This window comes from Notolabrus celidotus, chromosome 15 (genome assembly GCF_009762535.1).
Source record: "Notolabrus celidotus isolate fNotCel1 chromosome 15, fNotCel1.pri, whole genome shotgun sequence".
Taxonomy (NCBI): Eukaryota; Metazoa; Chordata; class Actinopteri; order Labriformes; family Labridae; genus Notolabrus; species Notolabrus celidotus.
Window position 1 is genome coordinate 1,661,134 of NC_048286.1, and position 20,573 is coordinate 1,681,706.

The 20,573-nt window shown below is 42.7% G+C and overlaps 1 protein-coding gene across 1 annotated transcript in view; it reads right to left on the bottom strand.

Annotated features, from left to right (window-relative positions):
- Nucleotides 1–20,573, bottom strand: part of LOC117826174 (cadherin-12-like) — a 133,226-nt gene that overhangs the window by 83,774 nt on the left and 28,879 nt on the right. Inside the window, exons 2-4 of the mRNA XM_034702061.1 lie at nt 18,394–18,518; nt 13,769–13,938; nt 2,507–2,626 (exon numbers count right to left, since the gene is read on the bottom strand). Of these exons, the coding sequence (XP_034557952.1) occupies nt 2,507–2,626; nt 13,769–13,938; nt 18,394–18,518 (415 nt within the window). The remainder of the gene's footprint in view (nt 1–2,506; nt 2,627–13,768; nt 13,939–18,393; nt 18,519–20,573) is intronic.

Below are 20,573 nucleotides of genomic sequence, written 5' to 3' on the forward strand. Positions count from 1 at the left end.
TCTGTGCTGAAACCAAACAATGACACGACTTAAGTTACAAACTAACCGGTCTCTACATATGGATTAGGGAGGACTTTACACCCTAACTCAGGACTGAACTCATGCAGAGCTTCTGCAACAGACCACTGTTCCACCGCCAGGTTGTAATCTGCATTGTTCCTCCAATGCTTGCCCCCAGTATAAGATAAGATAAGATAAGATATTACTTTATTGATCCCCCGGGGGGGAAATTCAGTTGTTACAGCAACCCAGACATAAGTATAAAAGAAATGAAATGATGCTCTCATTTGTAAAATAAGACATGATTCAAACACGCCTCTGAAAGGTATACCCTATAATGCCAAGCGTCTCATATTTGATACATCAGTTTCTGAGACCTCTCCATCATCAGTGTGATATATCTTTACTGAAAAAACCTGATGTATACAATCAGATACATGCAGTGCATGGATAATCCACCAGGTGTGAGTAATTCATGCACCAAAAGGAAGTCACTTGAGACATCCAAAATGTCAGCTGTGGATCAGAGACCCACTCGAGGTTTTTCAGGGATATTTTTAACAAGTTTGAAACAGTTTGGATGAAAAAAACTTTAAAATTGTTCCTGAAACTTCAAGAAGAATAGTTACTGGATTGATACAATGTAAAAGTAATTAATATTTCAGAACTTAACCCTCCTGTTATGTTCATTTCTCGGGAACAGCAATAATGTTCCTGGGTCAATTTGACCCTGGGCATATTTAGTTATCCAAAATTGTAAAAAAATAAAAAAATAAATAACAACCAATAAAAAAATTTTTTATTCTCATTATCAACTCCATTACTAGCCATATAAATCAATATTTAGTGTAATGGCGTTCTTTAATTCCCACAGATCATGGTTCAATGAGGATAACTCACTCATTTTCATGAATATTCATGTTAAAACTTTATAAAGTATAATGTTGGTAGGTCTCCCTTGTAGAGAATATTGATATGTTTTGCCCCTCCACTCAATGTGGGTGGAGTTTGCCCATGGGAACAGAGAATGTGGGGTGAAATATGTCCCACAGTTGCAAAGAAACAATTAGTATTTGACACTTGAGACCCCTTTTAGCCTCCACTTTGACTGCAGGGTCCAGTTTACCCACAAACAGTATCTGTGTAATATAAACATGCAGCAGGAGTTGCAAATATGTTAAATGAATTTTTATTGTGTATGTTGATTACGCTAATTCAGCCAAGCAGAAGAAGTTTCATACCAAAAAAAAAACTTTTAACATTCTTTTATTTTATTTTCTAATTTTGAAATGGGTCGATCTGACCCGGAACATAACAGGAGGGTTAATCATTAATTTATTAAATTTCATACATTATACATTCCATAAAGCAACATACAGTCTTTTTATTATTCAAGAACATGTTTAAATGACATAATGAGGTATATTTAGAGTACACATTAAGATATTTATAAAGTTTTATATTGCAACCTGCTGTATCATGATGACTGATGACTGGTTGAATGTTGCCATGGCTCCCTGGTTAATAATTATCTTTTGTTCACTGATTTCCACTAAAAACTGAACAATTCAGAGAAGAAATATACAATACATTAGTTTTTTTTTTAGCTGTGTAGTAGATACAAAATATGTATGACGTTGTCGTGCAATATGGAAAAAATAGTTTGAAATTATTTTGGGAAAATTTGAAGGAAACTCAAACTTTAATAGGATAAATATGTGTTTTTATATGTTTTAGTTTTTCTTTTTAAAGTAAGAAACTTTCAGAAAAAAATGTTCACCAAAGTTCCTGATGTATCAAATATGATACAAATTAAACCTCATATATAAAAAATGCCTATTTAATTACTATTTATTTTTTTGTCAGAATGTCCAATAAACACTCCTTTTTCAAAGAATTAGAATTATCTGGCAATTATTTGATGGTTCAGGCTTTACAGGGTTAAGGTTCAGTGAAAAGAAGAGCATTACAGGGGACTTTACAGACAGCAACTTCATGAACACCAAGAAGCTAAGAGAAATACACTTTCACACTTGTTGCTTTTTTTACCTCAATCAATAAATACTTGGATATTTCCAGGATGAGAACAACATCTGTCTCTAGGGCATTAGAAGCTGGATACAGGTGCTGATGGTTTGATGTTTGTACCATTAAAATCACATTAATGCCTCAATCTTTCACACAGTCTGTGTTTTAACGACACTGGACTGTCTCTCTCAATGTGTGAATCAAACAGGACCATCCGTGTTCACCGTTACTGGTCAGATGAGATGTCTGAAAATCTTAACATCCCTTTCAGAGCTCTGTTCAGTATTCAGGTGCAGGACTGAGGAGAAGCTCACTCTCAGGGCCACTTGCTGTGTCCTGACAGCTTGAATTATATTTATTTCTAGAAGATGGTAAGCTGTGGGTTCACACAAAAGTCAGATCTTTTACAACCGCACGAATAACTCTCAGTTTGTGTTGGGGAGCTGTAGCGGGTAGCGTGAGGGTGCTCTCCTCTCACCTGTCTTGGCGTCCACAGAGAAGTACGGCTGGCCGTGGAGGATGCTGTACACGATGCGAGCACTGTTGCCGTAGGTTGGGTCGTCTGCATCGGTGGCAGTCACCTGTGTCACGTAGGTTCCTGAGCAAACACACAAATACACACCTGTTAATGAAGAATTATTGCATGTTGCAGATAACTCATACACTTTTGATTAAGTCTCTTTCATGGGACGTGGGAGACACAACCAGGTCAGATAAAATTTGTGGAAAATGTCTTCAGGAAGTAGCACAAAACTGTACAACCAACACTTAAAGAAGTCCAATTAATACGCTGTTCAATAATTAAAGCCTCTGGTAACCCAAATCAACAAAAACCTTCTACCTCTGATATTTCAGACCATATGTAAAACTAAAAACTATGTAAAATATTAGAACTCAACTTCCATCCATTTTTCAAATATGTTCAATTACGTTTTTTAACACATTTGAAACGTTTTCACACTGGGTTTTAAAAGGGGGCTGGTTTAACCAGAAATGAAACACTGAGTCACGTGCACACATGTTCAACAAAACTACTCCTCTCCTACTCAGACCATATCCTCACGTCTCAGCCAGCTCCCCTCAGTGTTGTCTTAGCTGTTAGCTTGTTGGCTAATCAAGTACTGCCTGTAATCTGTCTGTATAGCTGTCTCTCTGCTCTTTGAACCGCTGTGCTCGTGTGTCCGTCTGCCTCAGGACGGGTTCACTAACTCTCCCCAGGACGGGTTCACTAACTTTCCTCAGGACGGGTTCACTAACTTTCCGCAGGACGGGTTCACTAACTTTCCGCAGGACTGGTTCACTAACTTTCATCAGGACCGGTCCACTAACTTTCCCCAGGACCTGTCCACTAACTTTCCTCATGACCAGTTCACTAACTTTCCTCAGGACCGGTCCACTAACTTTCCCCAGGACCGGTTCACTAACTTTCCCCAGGACCGGTCCACTAACTTTCCCCAGGACTGGTTCACTAACTTTCCTCAGGACCGGTCCACTAACTTTCCCCAGGATCGTTTCACTAACTTTCCCCAGGACCGGTCCACTAACTTTCCCCAGGACTGGTTCACTAACTTTCCTCAGGACCAGTTCACTAACTTTCCCCAGGACCGGTCCACTAACTTTCCCCAGGACCGGTCCACTAACTTTCCTCAGGACCAGTTCACTAACTTTCCCCAGGACCGGTCCACTAACTTTCCTCAGGACCGGTTCACTAACTTTCCTCAGGACTGGTTCACTAACTTTCCTCAGGACCGGTTCACTAACTTTCCTCAGGACCGGTCCACTAACTTTCCTCAGGACCGGTTCACTAACTTTCCTCAGGACCGGTCCACTAACTTTCCTCAGGACCAGTTCACTAACTTTCCCCAGGACCGGTCCACTAACTTTCCTCAGGACCGGTGCACTAACTTTCCTCAGGACCGGTTCACTAACTTTCCTCAGGACCGGTTCACTAACTTTCCTCAGGACTGGTTCACTAACTTTCCCCAGGACTGGTTCACTAACTTTCCTCAGGACCGGTTCACTGACTTTCCCCAGGACCGGTTCACTAACTTTCCTCAGGACCGGTTCACTGACTTTCCCCAGGACCGGTTCACTAACTTTCCTCAGGACTGGTTCACTAACTTTCCCCAGGACCGGTTCACTAACTTTCCCCAGGACCAGTTCACTAACTTTCCCCAGGACTGGTTCACTAACTTTCCTCAGGACCGGTTCACTAACTTTCCCCAAACAGCTCAGAGTTTAGACAAACAGCTCCGTCTGACACCTGGAGCCGAGCTCCTCTGCGTGAACATACTCCACTTCAGCCTCCTCTGCTCCAGGCTTCCCATGGTCCTGATGCCCCGGAGACTACGGAGTGATAAAACTAATAAATGATAGAAGTCCTGATTCTGAAGAATTTTGTGACTCAGCACTCAGAGACCATTGTTAATGAATCATTTTCAGATTCTGGAGTTTTGATGTCTTTAGATTCAGAGTCAGACGGTTCAAACATGCAGGCTGTGAACTCTCTCTTGACCTGTCAATCAAAGAGTTAAGCCACGCCCACACAGTCCTGAGAAATGCTCTGACCTGTAAAAGAAGATGTTTTTGAACATCTTGTTATGGATGGGTTTTTTTTCATTAAGATTTTTGTTGAAGCCTGATTACACATTTAACTTTGATATTCTATGTGAGTTTTAAATATTCCAGTAACATTTCCAGGGCCTTTAAATAAAAAACTAAGATCAGCCTGAACAAAATCAGTGGACCTGCAAAGAAAAGAAAAAGAAGTGACACTCCAGAGCGAAGCAGCAATGTAGAGAAGCGACACTGCTGCTTCTATTCTTGGCAGCCAGCCTCCCACAGAGAGAATTATGTTTCTATCATATGGATTCATGCGCTGTTTGCTGCCAAAGGTAATCCTCTATACAGTTTGTTGTGTATTCCTCAGGAACAGAGACGTCCTGGGGTCAAGCTTGTGTTCTCTCAGAGCACTTTGGGTCTCAGCTAAAGCATTAACAGCTTAAGGCCTAAAGACCTTGACTGTTAAATTACCTCTCAGTAATGGTATTTAGCAGACAGATGGGCCACTAAGTCTGGCTTAGTAAGCAGTGTGTGTGCACTGTGTGTGTGTGTGTGTGTGGAAGCAGACTGCAGAGTGAAAACTTAACTGAGCTGAATCAATGAGCTAAGAACAGAAAACATTGTGTTTCTTTCTGTCACAGGACAGTTTGTATTGTAAAGAGGGCCTCTGTGTCGGATTAACAGCCTGTGTAATCCTCTCAGTGGACAGGGCACAGTGTGGCCCCCGTTTGGAGAAGTACCAAACACACAAACATAATCGATATCACCTTTGGAGAATCTTTTATTTATGAATATTCTCCCTCCTGCACCCTGCGGTCAGACAGCTCTTTCTCTTTCCATCTGTAAAGCTTTGCATGCAGCACACTGAATCAGACACACGGCTCACTCTTAAAGGAGTCAGCAAGAAGTAAACAACTCAACGCTGGGTTCACTGAGAGATGAGAATCCTATTTGATAGTCTGTTAAGACACTGATTAATCAAGTGCTTTCTTTCCTGATGGCCTCAGAGATTAGTCTCACTTGGAACTGAGTCTTACTTTATTTATATTTGTATTTATTTATGAGCTAGTTCAAATTTTTGTCACTTTTTTAAGTATATACTGTCTTATTTTGTTTCTATTTTATTTGAATTATTTATATTATTTTTTGTGTTTTTTTTTAATAGTCTTTAAAGTGTTTTATGTTTTTTTATTATGATTAGTCCATTTTATTTTCTGACAGCGTTTTATGTTCTGTGTGTTTGAACTTATTTTACCTCACTGTGCATGTGCAGAACTTGATTGTTTTTTTCAAATGTGCTAAATAAATAGAGTTGATTGGATTAGATTGCCTTATTTTAGATTTTTATAGACACATATAGTTAGTTAATTTTTATTTTGTATTTATTCTCTTTTATTTATTGTGGGTTATGTCAGTGCAGCATCTTAGTTTTGTTTAATCTTTCAATATTTTATTATTCTATTAATGTATTTTATTTTGGTGAGTTTAATTTCCTGTGTTGAGTTTTTACATCTTCTTTTTCCTCCAATGTTTCCTCATTAATATCTCATGACAGCGTTTCCCCAGTTTGTTCAGCAACTTATTTCCATCCATCTATCCATCCATCCATCCATCCATCTTCCTCCCCTTATCAGGGTCCAGGTCGCAGGGGCAGCAGTCTCAGCAGGGCACAACCCACAGCTCGTGACCATAGGTGAGGGTTGGAACGTAGATTGTACTGTAAATTAAGAGCTTTGCCTTCAGGCTCAGATCTCTCTTCATCACAACAGACCGGTACAGTGTCCGCATCACTGCAGACCCCGCCACGATCTGTCTGTCAATCTGGCGCTCCCTCTTCTCCTCACTCCTGAACAAGACCCCTCCATGGGTCGCCACCTTAAACTGGTGGAGGGGTTTGAGGCTCTAAGGATCCTAGGAGCTATGTTGTCGGGGGCAATTTCCCCTGGTAGGGTCGCCCAAGGCAAACAGGTCCTAGGTGAGGGGACAGACAAAGTGTGGCCCAAGACACCTGATGATAAGTACCAACAGGAACAAGTGTAGCGGAGCCCCACCCTGGAGCCTGGCCTGGGGTTGGGGCCCGCAGGAGAGCGCCTGGTGGCCGGACCTTCACCCATGGGGCCTGGTTGGGCCCAGCCCAAATGGGTGACATGGGTTCATCCTCCTGTTGTCTCACCACCCGCAGGGGGAGTCACAGGGGTCGGGTGCAGTGAGGATTGGGCAGCAGCCAAAGGCGGGGACCTTGGCAGTCCGATCCTCGGGTATGGAAACTGGCTTCTGGGACATGGATTTATTTTCATTTATTATTATTATTATTATTATTATTATTATTATTATTATTATTATTATTATTATTATTATTGCATATATAATGTTCTTAACCTTACATATGGATTGTGAGGATGGGGGGAGTCTTCTTATTTTTGTTATACTTTTAATTTATTCTATTTTTATCATTTTTATGTACAGCACTTTGTGTTACAATTTCATTGATCAAAAAGCCCTTCACAAATAAAGTCTGATTGATTGATTGAGAATAATCAGTGGAGGTAGTGATGGCAGGCAGACCCTTCAACTGAGCTTGGAGTTACACAGGCTCAAAGTAAAGCTGGAGAAAGAGCAGTTTAAACCTGTTTGAAAACAACTGAGGTCAAAGACGGCACATCTTCAGTCTGCACTCTAATGATCCATGAGAACATGTGAAGGTGGAATAAATTGCATATGATTATAATCTGTCACATTGGAGAAGAAAACAGCACACTCCAAATGAATTGAATTTCTTCAAAGCACTGTGAGCAAGTCAGAAATCTTGGTGTAATTTTAGACTCTGAACTTAACTTTGAATACCACATCACCAATATAACAAGAACATCATTAAACCATTTTAAAAACATCTCCAAACTCCGATCATTCATATCCCAAACTGACGACAAGAAATGAGTCCACTCATTCTTATCAACCCGGTTGACACTCCAGAGGACGCCTCCAACTCATTCAGAACACAGCAGCTAGAATCCTGACATACACAAGAACATTTGAACATATCACTGCGGTTCTCAAAACACTTCATTGGCTCCCCGTTCAATACAGAATCACTTTCAAAATCATATTACTAGTCCATAAAGCACTCAATGGTTCAGCTCCCCAGTACATCTCTGACTTTCTCACAGGGCCTGATCTACTAAGATCCCAAATAACGAGCGCTAACTTGCGTGTGCAAATAATCATTTTGCACGTGTTATTTCTGGGCGTGTTGCGGGTGATCTACTAAGACTGCGTGCGCAAATGATAACGAGTGCAAAAGTGGTGAGGACCGCCCTATTTTACGAGGATTTTGCGTGTGCTATCAGCTGTCACCATGTAGAGTTTGAGAGAACAGAGTGGCCTTAAGCGATAAATGAAGTTTGAAGACATGGAGTTGGAGGTTTTAGTGGAGGAGGGAAATAAACACATCGGTGAACTCCAGCAGAGACATCTCAGTGTTAGAAACGCGATTTTGGAGGCCATCTGTGAAAAGGTGAATGATGTGAGAAAAAACAGAAGATCTGCCGATGAAATAAACACATCTACTCTACTCCAAAACGCAATCAGTGTTTTGATGGAGTTTAGAGAGCGATTTGATGAGGCTTAGTCTGCCACTCTTGCTCTAGAAAAGTTAGGCGTCACTTGGATGAAGACAGTCGCCTCACTGTCACAGGGAGCAACTTTCAGGTGAACGTTTTCAATGCCTAATATCATCATCCAGCAACTGTCCCAAAGATTCACCAGCTTAAATGGAACTGGGAACATGTTTGAGTCAAGTTAAAACTAACTAAAAACCCCTTGATGAGCACGATGGGACAGAATAGACTGAGTGGACATGTCATGTTATCTATTGAGAATTACAGATCAAAGAAAATGGACATACAGTGCATCGTGGACAAGTCTGCGGAGCTTAAGGCTCCTTCAAACAGTGGTGAGTAGGCCGAGTACTTCATATTGATTTTTTGTTTGTATGTGAACATGTGGGCCGCTGTGCCAATTTGACTAAACTGTATATCTGTTGATACAGTGACCTACTGTGCTCTCATTATGTGAAAAAGTTAAAGTGGGTGTCAGAATGATGCGGTCGCTATCCGTGGTGCTGAACTGCTTTGAATTTGTGTTGTTTTATTATTATCATTTTGTTCTCTTGGTTTGATTGACTAAAACATTTAGTAATGCTTGTAAGCCCAGCTGTTGCGGGCATGTTGTAAAGCGATGTTATGATGAGCTTCACAGTGACCGCAGCCATGTGTGTGTAACGCTGTGCCAGTTTGCACCTGCCTTTCAAACGTGCTAAATATAGACGCAAATACAGCGCTCGTTATCTGCTTCAGGTTTGATAAATCACATTGCGTGTGCTAAATGATTACATTTGCATCTCCTCCTCCCAGTATTTTGTGCGTTCTGATGATCTACATGTATTCTGCATATTCATGAAGGCAAACACGCTAAATGTTTTGCGAGTGCTGTTTTGCTCATTTGACAGACGCAATCCTCGGTGCTGCCGGTTAGTACGTCAGCTTTGCGCACGCTATCAAGTTTGCACTTGTTTTTATACACGCAAACCTTTAGTAGATCGGGCCCACAGTGTCTAACCCGACCCGGATCCTTAGGTCAGCAGGTGGAAGACTTTTAAATGTACCCAGAGTCAAATCAAAGTCTGGTGAGGGGGCCTTCAGCTACTGTGGTCCATCACTACTGTCTCCACTTAAAAAAGACTCAAAACATATTTATTATCTGAAGCGTATGAATGATTTAATGACTGATGTGACTGGCTGCATGTGTTTGTTTGCAGTTTGTTTTTGATGTTTTTAGTTTGTTTTGTTTTTAATTCTCCATGTAAAGCACATTGAGCTTACATGTAATGAAATGTGCTTTCTAAATACAATTGCTATTGCTATTAGAAATATGTAGCTTTGGTAAAAAAGCTCTGAGGAGAACTGTAGTCTGGACATGTTTGTGTGATATCAAGGAATCATAGTGAATGAAAGTTTTGTTTTGAGGCTAAACGAACAGAAGCTCAAGTTCCATCCCCCCTAGAAAATCCTCTCCTCTTTCTCCAGCTGATGAGGAACAGAGACAATAAAAAAGGCAGACTGTCCCGAGCACAGATTGAAGAGATTCCGTGGTAATGTAGCAGCAGTGTGCTGGTCTGTTGGGGACAGACTCCTCAGAGCACAGGTGGACTACTCGATCCTCTCTCCTTCCAGCAGCCCTCTCACCCTTTGAGTGGACAGACATCAGATTTTAACAGCGCTCCCAGAATATCAAACACTACTGGCTGATCCACCAGATGGCCAGAGATCCAACTGGGGCGGCTGTGATTCAGTGGTAGAGTCTGTTGAAGGTTAGCAGTTCAATTCCAGCTTATGTAGTCCACAAGAGTCCAGCCTACCGGTGCAGCCAGCAGTGTGTGAATGCATGTGAATGGGATTAATACTAAAGGCGCTGTGTAGCAGCTTCTGCCATCAGTGTGTGAAGGTGGTGTGAATGAGTAAATGTGACATGTAGTGCAAAGTGCTTCAGGTGCTCAGCAGACAGGAGGAAGTGTTAGATAAGTTCAGTCCAGAGTCTAACATAACCCCTGGCACGTTGGCCCCGGGGCCACTCAAAGTTTGTGTAGGGCAAGTTCATAGGCTCCACACAAAGTGGGCCAGTGACAGCCAATCAGAATCTGAGACTTGTGTGCACTTTACGTTCATGTGATTGATGAACTGCATCATGAGGGGCAAGATGCTTTGGGAGTAGTCTGTGGTGAGCAGCAGCCTGTTGACTTAGAAAAATGTCTGTGAAGGATATTAGCATGTCTGTTTTATTTTTAATTATGTATACCATGTGTATATACCTTCAAATTTGTGTTTTATTTATCTATTTCTATTTAATTCATTTATTTTTTTCTACCCTTATTCTCGTGCCACTATTTGCTACTATGTCTGTGTTGCTGCAACAATTGATATTTCCCCCGGGGATCAATAAAGTATTCTCTTATCTTATCTTGGAAGCAAGGAAAGCACATCGAGCACACTTCAGAAACAAGGCAGTCCAAAGTGCTTCACAAAAATTACTGTAAAAGAATAAAACAATCAGAAATGTTCATATAAGGCCCTAAAAGACCAAGCCTTCAATATATGGGCACAGAACAGTATTGAAAGATTTGAAGATTTATACCAAGGGAATACATTTAGATCATTTGAGGATCTACGGGATGGCTATCAAATCCCAGCCACACTTCATACAGTCCAAACAAGGTGGTTCTTTGGATAAGCCGAAGTACTCCCCACTTGAGTCTTTACTGATAAAGACAATCTTAGCAAACATATATCACATATATACAGTTTATTGTTAGAATATTCAACGACCGACACAACAGCACTAAAAGACAGATGGGAGAGGGACCTGGGGATTAATATCACAGATGAACAATGGAGCCAGATTAATGAGCAAACACAGAGAAGTTGCATTAACATCAGGTATAGGCTTTGCAACTACAATTTTATACACAGGGCATATTTTACACCTGAGGAACTGACTCATATCAAAACTGGTGTATTCCCTCTCTGCCTTCGATGTAAACTAGAAATTGGCACACTAATACATACAGGGCCCGATCTACTAAAGGTTTGCGTGTATAAAAACACGTGCAAACTTGATAGCGCGCACAAAGCTGATGTACTAACCGGGAGTATTGCGTCTGTCAAATGAGCAAAATAGCACTCGCTATCCATTTAGCGTTTTTGCCTTCATGAATGTGCAGAATACATGGAGATCATCAGAACGCACAAAATACTGGGAGGAGGAGATGCAAATGTGATCAATTAGCACACGCAATGTGATTTATCAAACCTGAAGCAGATAGCGGGCGGTGTTTTTGCGTCTATATTTAGCATGTTTGAAAGGCAGGTGCAAACTGGCACAGCGTTAGGCACACATAGCTGCGGTCACTGTAAAGCTCCTCATAACATCGCTTTACAACATGTCCGCAAAAGAGGAGCTTACAAGCATTACTACATGTTTTAGTCAATCAAACCAAGAGAACAAAATAATAATAATAAAACAACACAAATTCAAAGCAGTTCAGCACCACGGATAGCGACCGCATCATTCTGACACCCACTTTAACTTTTTCATATAATGAGAGCACAGTAGGTCACTGTATCAACAGATATACAGTTTAGTCAAATTGGCACAGCGGCCCACATGTTCACATACAAACAAAAAAATCAATCCTCGTAAAATAGGGCGGTCCACACCACTTTTGCGCTTGTTATAATTTGCGCACGCAGTCAAAGTAGATCACCCGCAACACGCCCAGAAAATTATTACTTGCACACGCAAATTAGCGCTCGTTATTTGGGATCTTAGTAGATCAGGCCCACAGTGTGGTCCTGCAATAAGTTAAGAGAGTGGTTGTTGGGAATTGAGAATATTCTTGAGAAAGTATTATTGCAGAATATTTCCTTGTCACCTGTGATAGTAATGCTAGGGGACTTGAACGAAAGCTTAAAGGGTTTTGTGAGCGTAACCATTACAGCTGCCAAGAAATGAATTACGTCTAAGTGGAATCATGAAGACCCCCTAAACATTATTCAATGGATTAACAAGGTCAATTCATGTGCTCCTTTGGAGAAAAATAACCTATTCCACCAGAGGTAGCCCACAGCTGTTTTACAAAATCTTGGACACCAGGATGGCCTATCTAGAGTCTGGTCGATACAATATTTAACTTATTGGTACTCGTACTCCATCTGTATTCAAATGAGAGCCATCTGTAGATGTGTGAGTAAAGGCTGATTTATACTTCTGCGTCTCCCCTACGCAGCAGGGGCTGACGCAGACATGAGCCCCACATACTTGTGCGTCAGTGTGTCCGTGTCGTGCAGCAATTCTCCGCCGAAACACTTGAGGGCAGTGCGGTCTCTCTGATAGCCGGTCGCCTGCTTCCGGTCCTGCTACGATCTCTGTTTCCTTTTCCACAGAGATTCAGAGCGTGTTCTGTTAATCTACAGCTGATACATGTTGCTGTTTATCATACAGACATGATTACATGAAGAATAGAGAGGAGGAGATGAAATACACGGTCGATGTGCGGCCGATGTCCGGGATCCCGGAAGTGCTTTAAATGCGGGAAAGACAAAGCCGCCGAGCGGACCAATCGCAGAGCTTGCGGTCCGCGTGGGCCCTACGGGGAGTTACATTTTGGAGGAGGTGCACGTCAGCTACGTGCGTAGGCCTCGGCGTAGGTACGGGAGCTACGCAGACCCCCGGCGTAGGGTACGCCGTTGATTCAACGCAGAAGTATAAATCAGCCTTAAGGTGTAGGGGGAAGATGTGTATGTGTATGTTACATTGAAGATTGCGGGTGCAGCTCTCCTTGTCATGGCATGTTTTTGTTCTTCGTTTTTGTTTTTGTACTCTGTGTTTTTTGTAAACTGTTTGTCCGAATAAGAATGAGGAAAAATGACTCAGCAGAATTTTCAAAAAAAAGAAATGTTCCTATTAAGATAAAGAGTTTGGCCCAGGAGTTGGCATGTATTCAATGTTTTTAATGTATCTAAAGGAAGATGAATAATGAATCACAATAAGTACAGAAAAATAATTATTTTAATTTGTATTTTGGGCACCTGGACAGTGAAAACCCATTAACCATTTACCAATAGGGGAATAACCCGCTCTAGTGGGTCACCTATAAGCGGCTACTTGTTCTTAAATGTTTGATAACTTTTGAACCACAAATCCTATCAAGAAGCTTTAAAAACTCAGTTACAGCAGACAGTCTCACCTTGTCTCATTCAGCATACTAAAAATAAATTCAGGAGAGTCTGGCGCCCCCAAAAATGGTCTAGGTCTTTAAGGGTTAATGGGTCTCATGCATAACTTAGCTCATGCAAAAATGGTGAAGGGTCCATATTTGATCAAACTCTTTCAAGAGGCTTCAACCAATCATCCCCGACTTGGTCATCATGTTTCAAATGCACCGAAGGTCAACACTCCTTAAAAGGTAGTCATAGATTCAACACAACTACATCCAGATATTTGCTGATGGCTGTTGCGCCCTCTATGGCTGACAGGAAACAGCATGTTTTACACTCTGATGAACTTGGTGATGATTTATTGTAAAGGTATTCTGAGAAAGGCATTGTGTCAACTATCATCCTACCTGTGGGAGACATCTCAGGGACACTGGCACTGTAGGGGCCGTCAGGAAACCGGGGCTCGTTGTCATTGATGTCCTGCACCTTGATGATGAACTCAGACTGTGGCTCCAGAGGGAGGCCGGAGTGAAGGTCTACAGCCTGGGCCCTCAGTGTGTAGAAGGACTTTTCCTCCCTGTAGAGCGACAAGTTTCACACAAACACAGTAATGTCAATGCATCTGGCTGGACCAACGTGTCTTTGAGACGACTGGATGACACTAAACAAGGAGGGGTTACATAACTGAGTCAAGTAAGACTCAACTTTGTAGGTTTACATTGTAATAAGCAGTGTTTTCAGAGTCAGAGAGGGACCATGAGCCTGCTGAACAACTGCACCATGCTTCAGCACCAAAACTCAGTCAAACAATGCAGAGGTTTCTGATCAAGGACAAGTTTTAGTCATTTTGGGAGACACTATCAAGAAACTCATGTACTCCTGCTTCCTCCCACTTTACAAAGCCCTGCTTGCAAAGTCACCTGAGTACTCTTAATTGCACATATGCGTATGTAATAATTATAGATTTAATTTATAAAGTGCTTTTCTGAATACTCAAAGACGCTGCACAGAGGATAAAAACATCATATAAAACAACAGATGAATGAAAAGCATCAAATACATTTAAAAGCAGTCATATGTTAAAAGCAGTTCTCAGTAGGTGGTTTTAGTGAGTGTTTTGAAGGTGGACAGGTTGGGGTAGTTTCTAATGTTTGGTGGTAAGGCGTTCTGGAGGGTGGAGGCGCAACAGAGAAAGCTCTACCCCCCAGGTTCGGTGCTTGGTGTCAGGTTGTAGGGAGAGGAGGAGGGGATTGGAGGATTGGAGGTTACGGAGGGGGTGTGGTGGTGGAGCAGGTCAGTGAGGTAGGAGGGGGCCTGGTTATGGAGGAGGATTTTAAACTGTATTTGCTGTCTGATAGGAAGCCAGTGGAGGTTTGAGAGGACGGGGTGATGTGGTCATGGATGTGGGTGAGCAGGCGGGTGGCAGAGTTCTGGATATATTGTAGTTTGTTGAGTTGTTTGGAGGGAAGGCCGTAGAGGATGCTTTTACAGTAATGGAGTCTGGAAGTGATAAAGGCTTGGATCAGGGTTTCAGCGGTGGAGAAGGAGAGAGATGGACAAAGACGGGAGATATGTTTCAGGTGGAAGAAGGCGGTGTTGGTGATGTGGTTGATGTGATGTTCCAGAGTGAGATGGGAGTCTGGACGGAGTGAGGGAAGCATTGTGGATGGAGAGGTTGAAGTTGTTGGTGGTTGTGGTGAGGGATTTGGGGCAGATGATTAAGAGGTCAGATTTTTCACAGTTGAGTTGGAGGTAGTTTTTTTGCATCCAGGATTTAATTTTGGTCAGGCAGTCGGTCAGGGTGGAGAGGGTTGGAGCAGTTATGGAATTGATGGAAATGTAAAGTTGGATGTCGTCAGCGTAGCAGTGGAAGCGGAGACCGTGACAACAGGTCGGGAGAATGTAGAGAATAAAGAGGAGGGGACCAAGCACCAAGCACCAAGCCCTGGGGTATATGTCTTAGTGGTTGTCTTCCTCTATTTGACAGCGCTGGCAACCTTTCCAGGATGCACCCTGCCTTTCATCCAATGACAGGATGGAAAGATGGATGGGTCTCCAAGGGGGTCACATCAGTTAATCCCTCCTTTAACAACCATAGCTGATTATAGCATTGTTGGCAAATGTGCCAGATAATAACAACAGTGATTAATTCTCAAATAATAGATCAGCACGAGGGAGAACATGATCAAACACTTAATTCCCCCTCTGCCTGTTGACACTGTGGTAAAAACATTAGTGTGGTCTCAGGCTGGTCTTGAGAGTGGGGGAATAACAATATGGAGCCAAAACGATGACTTTAATGTTTGGTATTGAAAATAAAATGTGGCATTGCAAACACACCAAAAAAGAAACATTGGCATTGAAAGACTTGTATTGTAAAAAAGTGTAACAGCATTAAAACAGGTATTGGCATTGAATGCGTTTCACAGAAGTTAACATCACACACATCAAATGTTATATTATTTAATTTGTAGAATTGTTTGTATTCTAATATGTTTTCGATTGACAATCACATTATATTTATTTGATGTCACTTTCTTTTCTTTTTTTTTTTTTTTTTTTTTTCTTTCTTTTCTCTTGTCTGCATATATATTTCTGGTTTGTGTCGTGTTTGTCACAAACTGTCAAATATTAATGCAATTTATTCTTGCAGCAAAAGAAAAGAAAGAAAACCTTTTTCTTCTGTGCTTGTGACTGTGTGCATGCAACCATCACCATCCCTCTTAGAACTCTGGCCTATCTTTTATTGGCAGCTAATATCATGTTCTGTAAAAGAGGGCGTGCACACCTAGGTGGGCCAAAAAATAAAAAATAAATAAATAAGAGAAAGTGAAAGCAAGATTACATAAGGATATACAAAGGGACAGGGAGAGAGAAGGAGAGAGAGACCTAACACACTTAGATGGAGAGGGACCATCTCACCATGATGCCAAAAAAAAAAAATCCGTGGGGTGATCCTAATGATTAAGCAACCCTTAGTGTCCACAATCATTACTGAAGCTTGGGTCGCAGAGGGTTGCTGCCGTGCTGTGTTTTATTTGTGTAACAAGACCACCACTGGTGCAGATGAAACCACTTGGGTCAGATCAGCCGAGCGGTACGGCGCGGCACCCGGGCCGCGAGAGCAGTCAGGCCGAAGGACCCAACCCGCCGCGGGAGACCCAGGCCAGGGGACAAGCCAAGGACCCAGACCGGAAGCAAACAGGTACCGCCGGAGCACCCAGGGCGACCCCCAGGTCACCCAGTAGGAGGAAAGGGGGGCGAGGGGGGAGAGATCCCGCAGCCCCCCCAAGGGAAACCCCCACAACACCGCCCCCACAGCCCCCCAAGATGGAGCCAAAGGAGCCACTAGGGCCGAGGGGGCCCGGCACCAGGAGCAGACAGCCAGGCAGACGGGCAGGACCAGGACGAGAGCCCACCAACCGGCGCGCCAGAGCGGGGGGAGGGCGGAGGCGGCAGGGCCAATCCCCCCCGCCCCCCCCAGACGGCCCGACCACTCCCCCCAGCCACGCCCCCCAAACCACGCCCCCCCAGCCACGCCCCCAGCCACGCCCCGCGACTGATCGACCAGGCTGCGGGGGCATGGAGGGACACCCCAATGGCTGCCGTAGTAACACCCCCCCAGCTGCGCGCCACCCCACCCCCCAAAGAGGACCGCGAGGGAACCCCGGGAAACCCGGCCCCGAGGGCAGCCGCGGACCAGGCCCCCACAGGGGAGGGGGCAGCAGGGGGACGGAGGGTGACAGGGACACCAGCCACCCACCCAGCCCCGATGGACCCCCAACGAGTAGGGCCGAGCCAAACACTAAGGCCCCGCCAGACCTGAACTGTGTGTGTGTGATATGATTTGAATTTTGTTTTGTTTGTTTTTTTGTTGTATGTATGTTTGCTAGTGAGGTGGATTAAAATAGGGGGGGCAGGAAGGGAGGCGGGAGAGGGGGGAGAGCCGTAGTGCACTGCATCACAATCCGCCGCCCCCCCCCCGTATAAAACCTGCCCCCCCAACCCTATATCTTTACCTATATCAGTATCTAGTGAGGTGCATTAATGGGGGGGGCGGATGTCACTTTCTTTTCAATGACAGATGTTTTTTTCAATGATTGGTTTTTCAGTTTCAACTTTTTGTCACCGTTTTGGTGTGGAGGGGAGGGTTTGAAGGGAGGGGCTATAAGGGCGTGATTTACATTTACATCGTTTTTCACGTCACATCAAACACTTATGGACAACCTTGTGCAGGTCGTTAAATGATAAAAATGATTTGATTTTGGAAATTAGTTTGAGATGGGAAAAACAAGTCTGCACTATCTTTCTAACCTGGGCATCAAAACAAAGCTCGGAGTCAAACAGCACACCTACGTTTCTTGCAGTAGGTGTGATGGTAAGTGACAGGGTGGACATGAACATTGAAATCCCTTCAAGGTAAGCACTCTGCTTTGAGGAGAGCTGCTTCAGACCCTCACAGAGTTCAGGTAGAAAATAAAGGCTTGATTTAAAAGTTTCACCATGTTCTTTTTTTTCTTTCTCCCAAACCACAGAGGGGTGTGTTAGAATTACCAAGAGGTAACATTAGCATTGCCACAGTTCCGGCCAAGCAGGGGTTAACAAAGGTCTTGCAAAGACATCACCAATACCAAAAGAACTTTAACTTTCATTGTTCTGAATTAATGGTGAGATTTTCAGACTGGTAGCACCTTTTAGAAATAAAAGATACATTTGTTGAACTCTCTGTGAAGTGATCCTCAGAAGATGATTAAATGAAACCTACCCCAGTGTAATCAGAATGAGTCACAGTGGCTTAAACAACTTCTAATACTCACCTCTAGGAATAAAAACATGATGTGCATTTCATACTTGCAATATTCACAATGTCATACACTGAGAAGCATCATAAGAGGTGATTTTCCAGTTTCAAAACGATCCATCATACTCTGGAGGAACTTGTTTAATGAAATGTCACTTATCTCCATTAGAGGTTTGACCTTGTGCTGTAGAAGGTAAAGCTATATGCTTGTCATTAATTATAAGCACTGACCTGTCCAGCCCCACCAGCGCGTGTATATCTCCTGTTATTTGATCAATGGTGAAAATGGACCCGGCCCCTTCTCCAGACAGAGTGTACTTCACCGCGTTGTCTCCGTGGTCCAGGTCTGTGTGGAGCTGCAGGAGACAGGAAACAGAATACAGTGAAAGAAGCCCTGAATGTGTGTTCATGTCTTTGTTGAGTCTGTAATGGGATCTGAAATGAGTGTACATGTTCTCTTTTTCAGGGAAATCTGAAATTGTTTCAATCAAATGTGGTAGTTTGCTATATCAAATATGTTCAAGACAGGGATTCATATTTCTGAATACTCTGAGAACAGCTCCACAAAAAATACAGCAAAGGAAAAAAAGTGAGTTTGCAGATGATTCCAACAGAGATGAGAGAGAATGAGTTTTACTGCATTTGTCTTTTGATGTTTTAATCAACTTCAGCAGCTCTTTGTTAAGAACACATTATGTGTTGATTGTCATCAGGACACAAAGATCATTTTAAACAGTATAACAAAAAGTGTTTCTAAGTCTGACTAACAACCCCAGCTTTAAGACTAATGGTCCCATTTGTGTAATGGCTAGACTTGCATACAGGCCCTGATCTGACCTTTTAGTCAGCTTGAGATCAGCAGAGACATGCTGGTTTTTCTAAAAAGAGAGGACTTTAATCATTTCAACGTAAATTCAAGCAGGAAGCCTTCTTTTCACTGATTCACATCAGTCCCCCTCCCTCGCTGTCCCTCTCTCTCTCTTTCTGATATGGGGATCAGCTGATTATGGGCGTTAACTCCTGTAAGGAATAAACCAATCAGATGTAGCCTCAGCCGCTATCCACCAATCATCCTGCTGCTGCCAAAAACATGTGAATCTGTTCTCCTCTTTCAGTCATCATTCAAGTTTCAACATTGCAACCCCTGTCCTGATCCAAAACAAATACATCAGGAGGAGGTTAAGAACACTTTTCTTTTTAAATATAAACTCTATCATCACTATCACCGCTCCCTCTCTCTCTTATTCTCCTCTATCCCTCTTTCCAGACCCAACTCGGTCGAGGCAGATGTCTGTCTAACATGAGTCTGGTTCTGCTCGAGGTTTCTGCCTGTTAAAGGAAGTTTGTCCTCTCCACTGTAACTAGCTAAATACTGTGAGGTGCAATGCTCATGGTGGATTAAGGTGGGGTCAGACTGAGTCTTATCCTGTCTTGGTGTTGGGTCTCTGTTCATAATTTGACATAGAGTGGTCTAGACCTGCTCTGTTTGTAAAAGAGTGTTGAGTTAAAGTTTGTTGGGATTTGGTGCTATACAAATAAAGATTGATTGATTGATTGATTGATTGATTGATTGATTGATTGATTGATTGGTTGATTGGTTGGTTGGTTGATTGATTGATTGATTGATTGATAAACACACAGAACCACAAGAAAGAAGGAAAAATGTATGTTTGTCCTAAGGTGAATCAAGCATCTCAGGAATTCCAAACTAACATACATGCTAAAATCAAACCAAACGTCCCTTTCAGTTTAACAAAAAAAATCAACACCTCCATAGATTCCTTTGGAAAACAAATATATCAAGATCTCAGGAATCAAAGTGTAATGAAATACTATTGTACATTGGGTCTTGTGTTGGTTGGAGGGAGAATGAATGCAAACTTTTCAGTCCATTCTTCTTTTCATTGCTGATTTTCACTGTCCACTTTTCCTTTAGTGGCAAACTTGGAACACGCCATTTTCATGCAAACTAGGCTCCTAAAGCTAAGTGTCAATATGCAAACTGCTCCAAAAGGGACAGTGAAAGTTTTTGAAAATTGCACCTGCAGCAGGGAACTCTGAGTGACCCAGGAACAGGCTGTTTGTGTATCGCATGGAGACAAGTCCCGGTATACACATAGTGAAGGAATAACAGTACGGGGGCCACAAATGAGGGCCAGTGTTCCCGCCTGTCAATCAAGTCAGCTGTGCCTCTCATAATGGAAAACTCATAATCTTAATATCTTCGAAACTGCTGGGTAATGAAATTCACCCTCACACAGTGTGTGCCGATAGAGAAATAAGCTCTTCAGACCTAAACTGTTTTTTAACCAGGCTGTAGACATATTTATTTCTGCTGTAAAGATCGTCTTCTTTGAATGGGTGTGTATTACCCCTTTTCGACCGAGGCAGTTTCAGGACCAGTTCGGAGC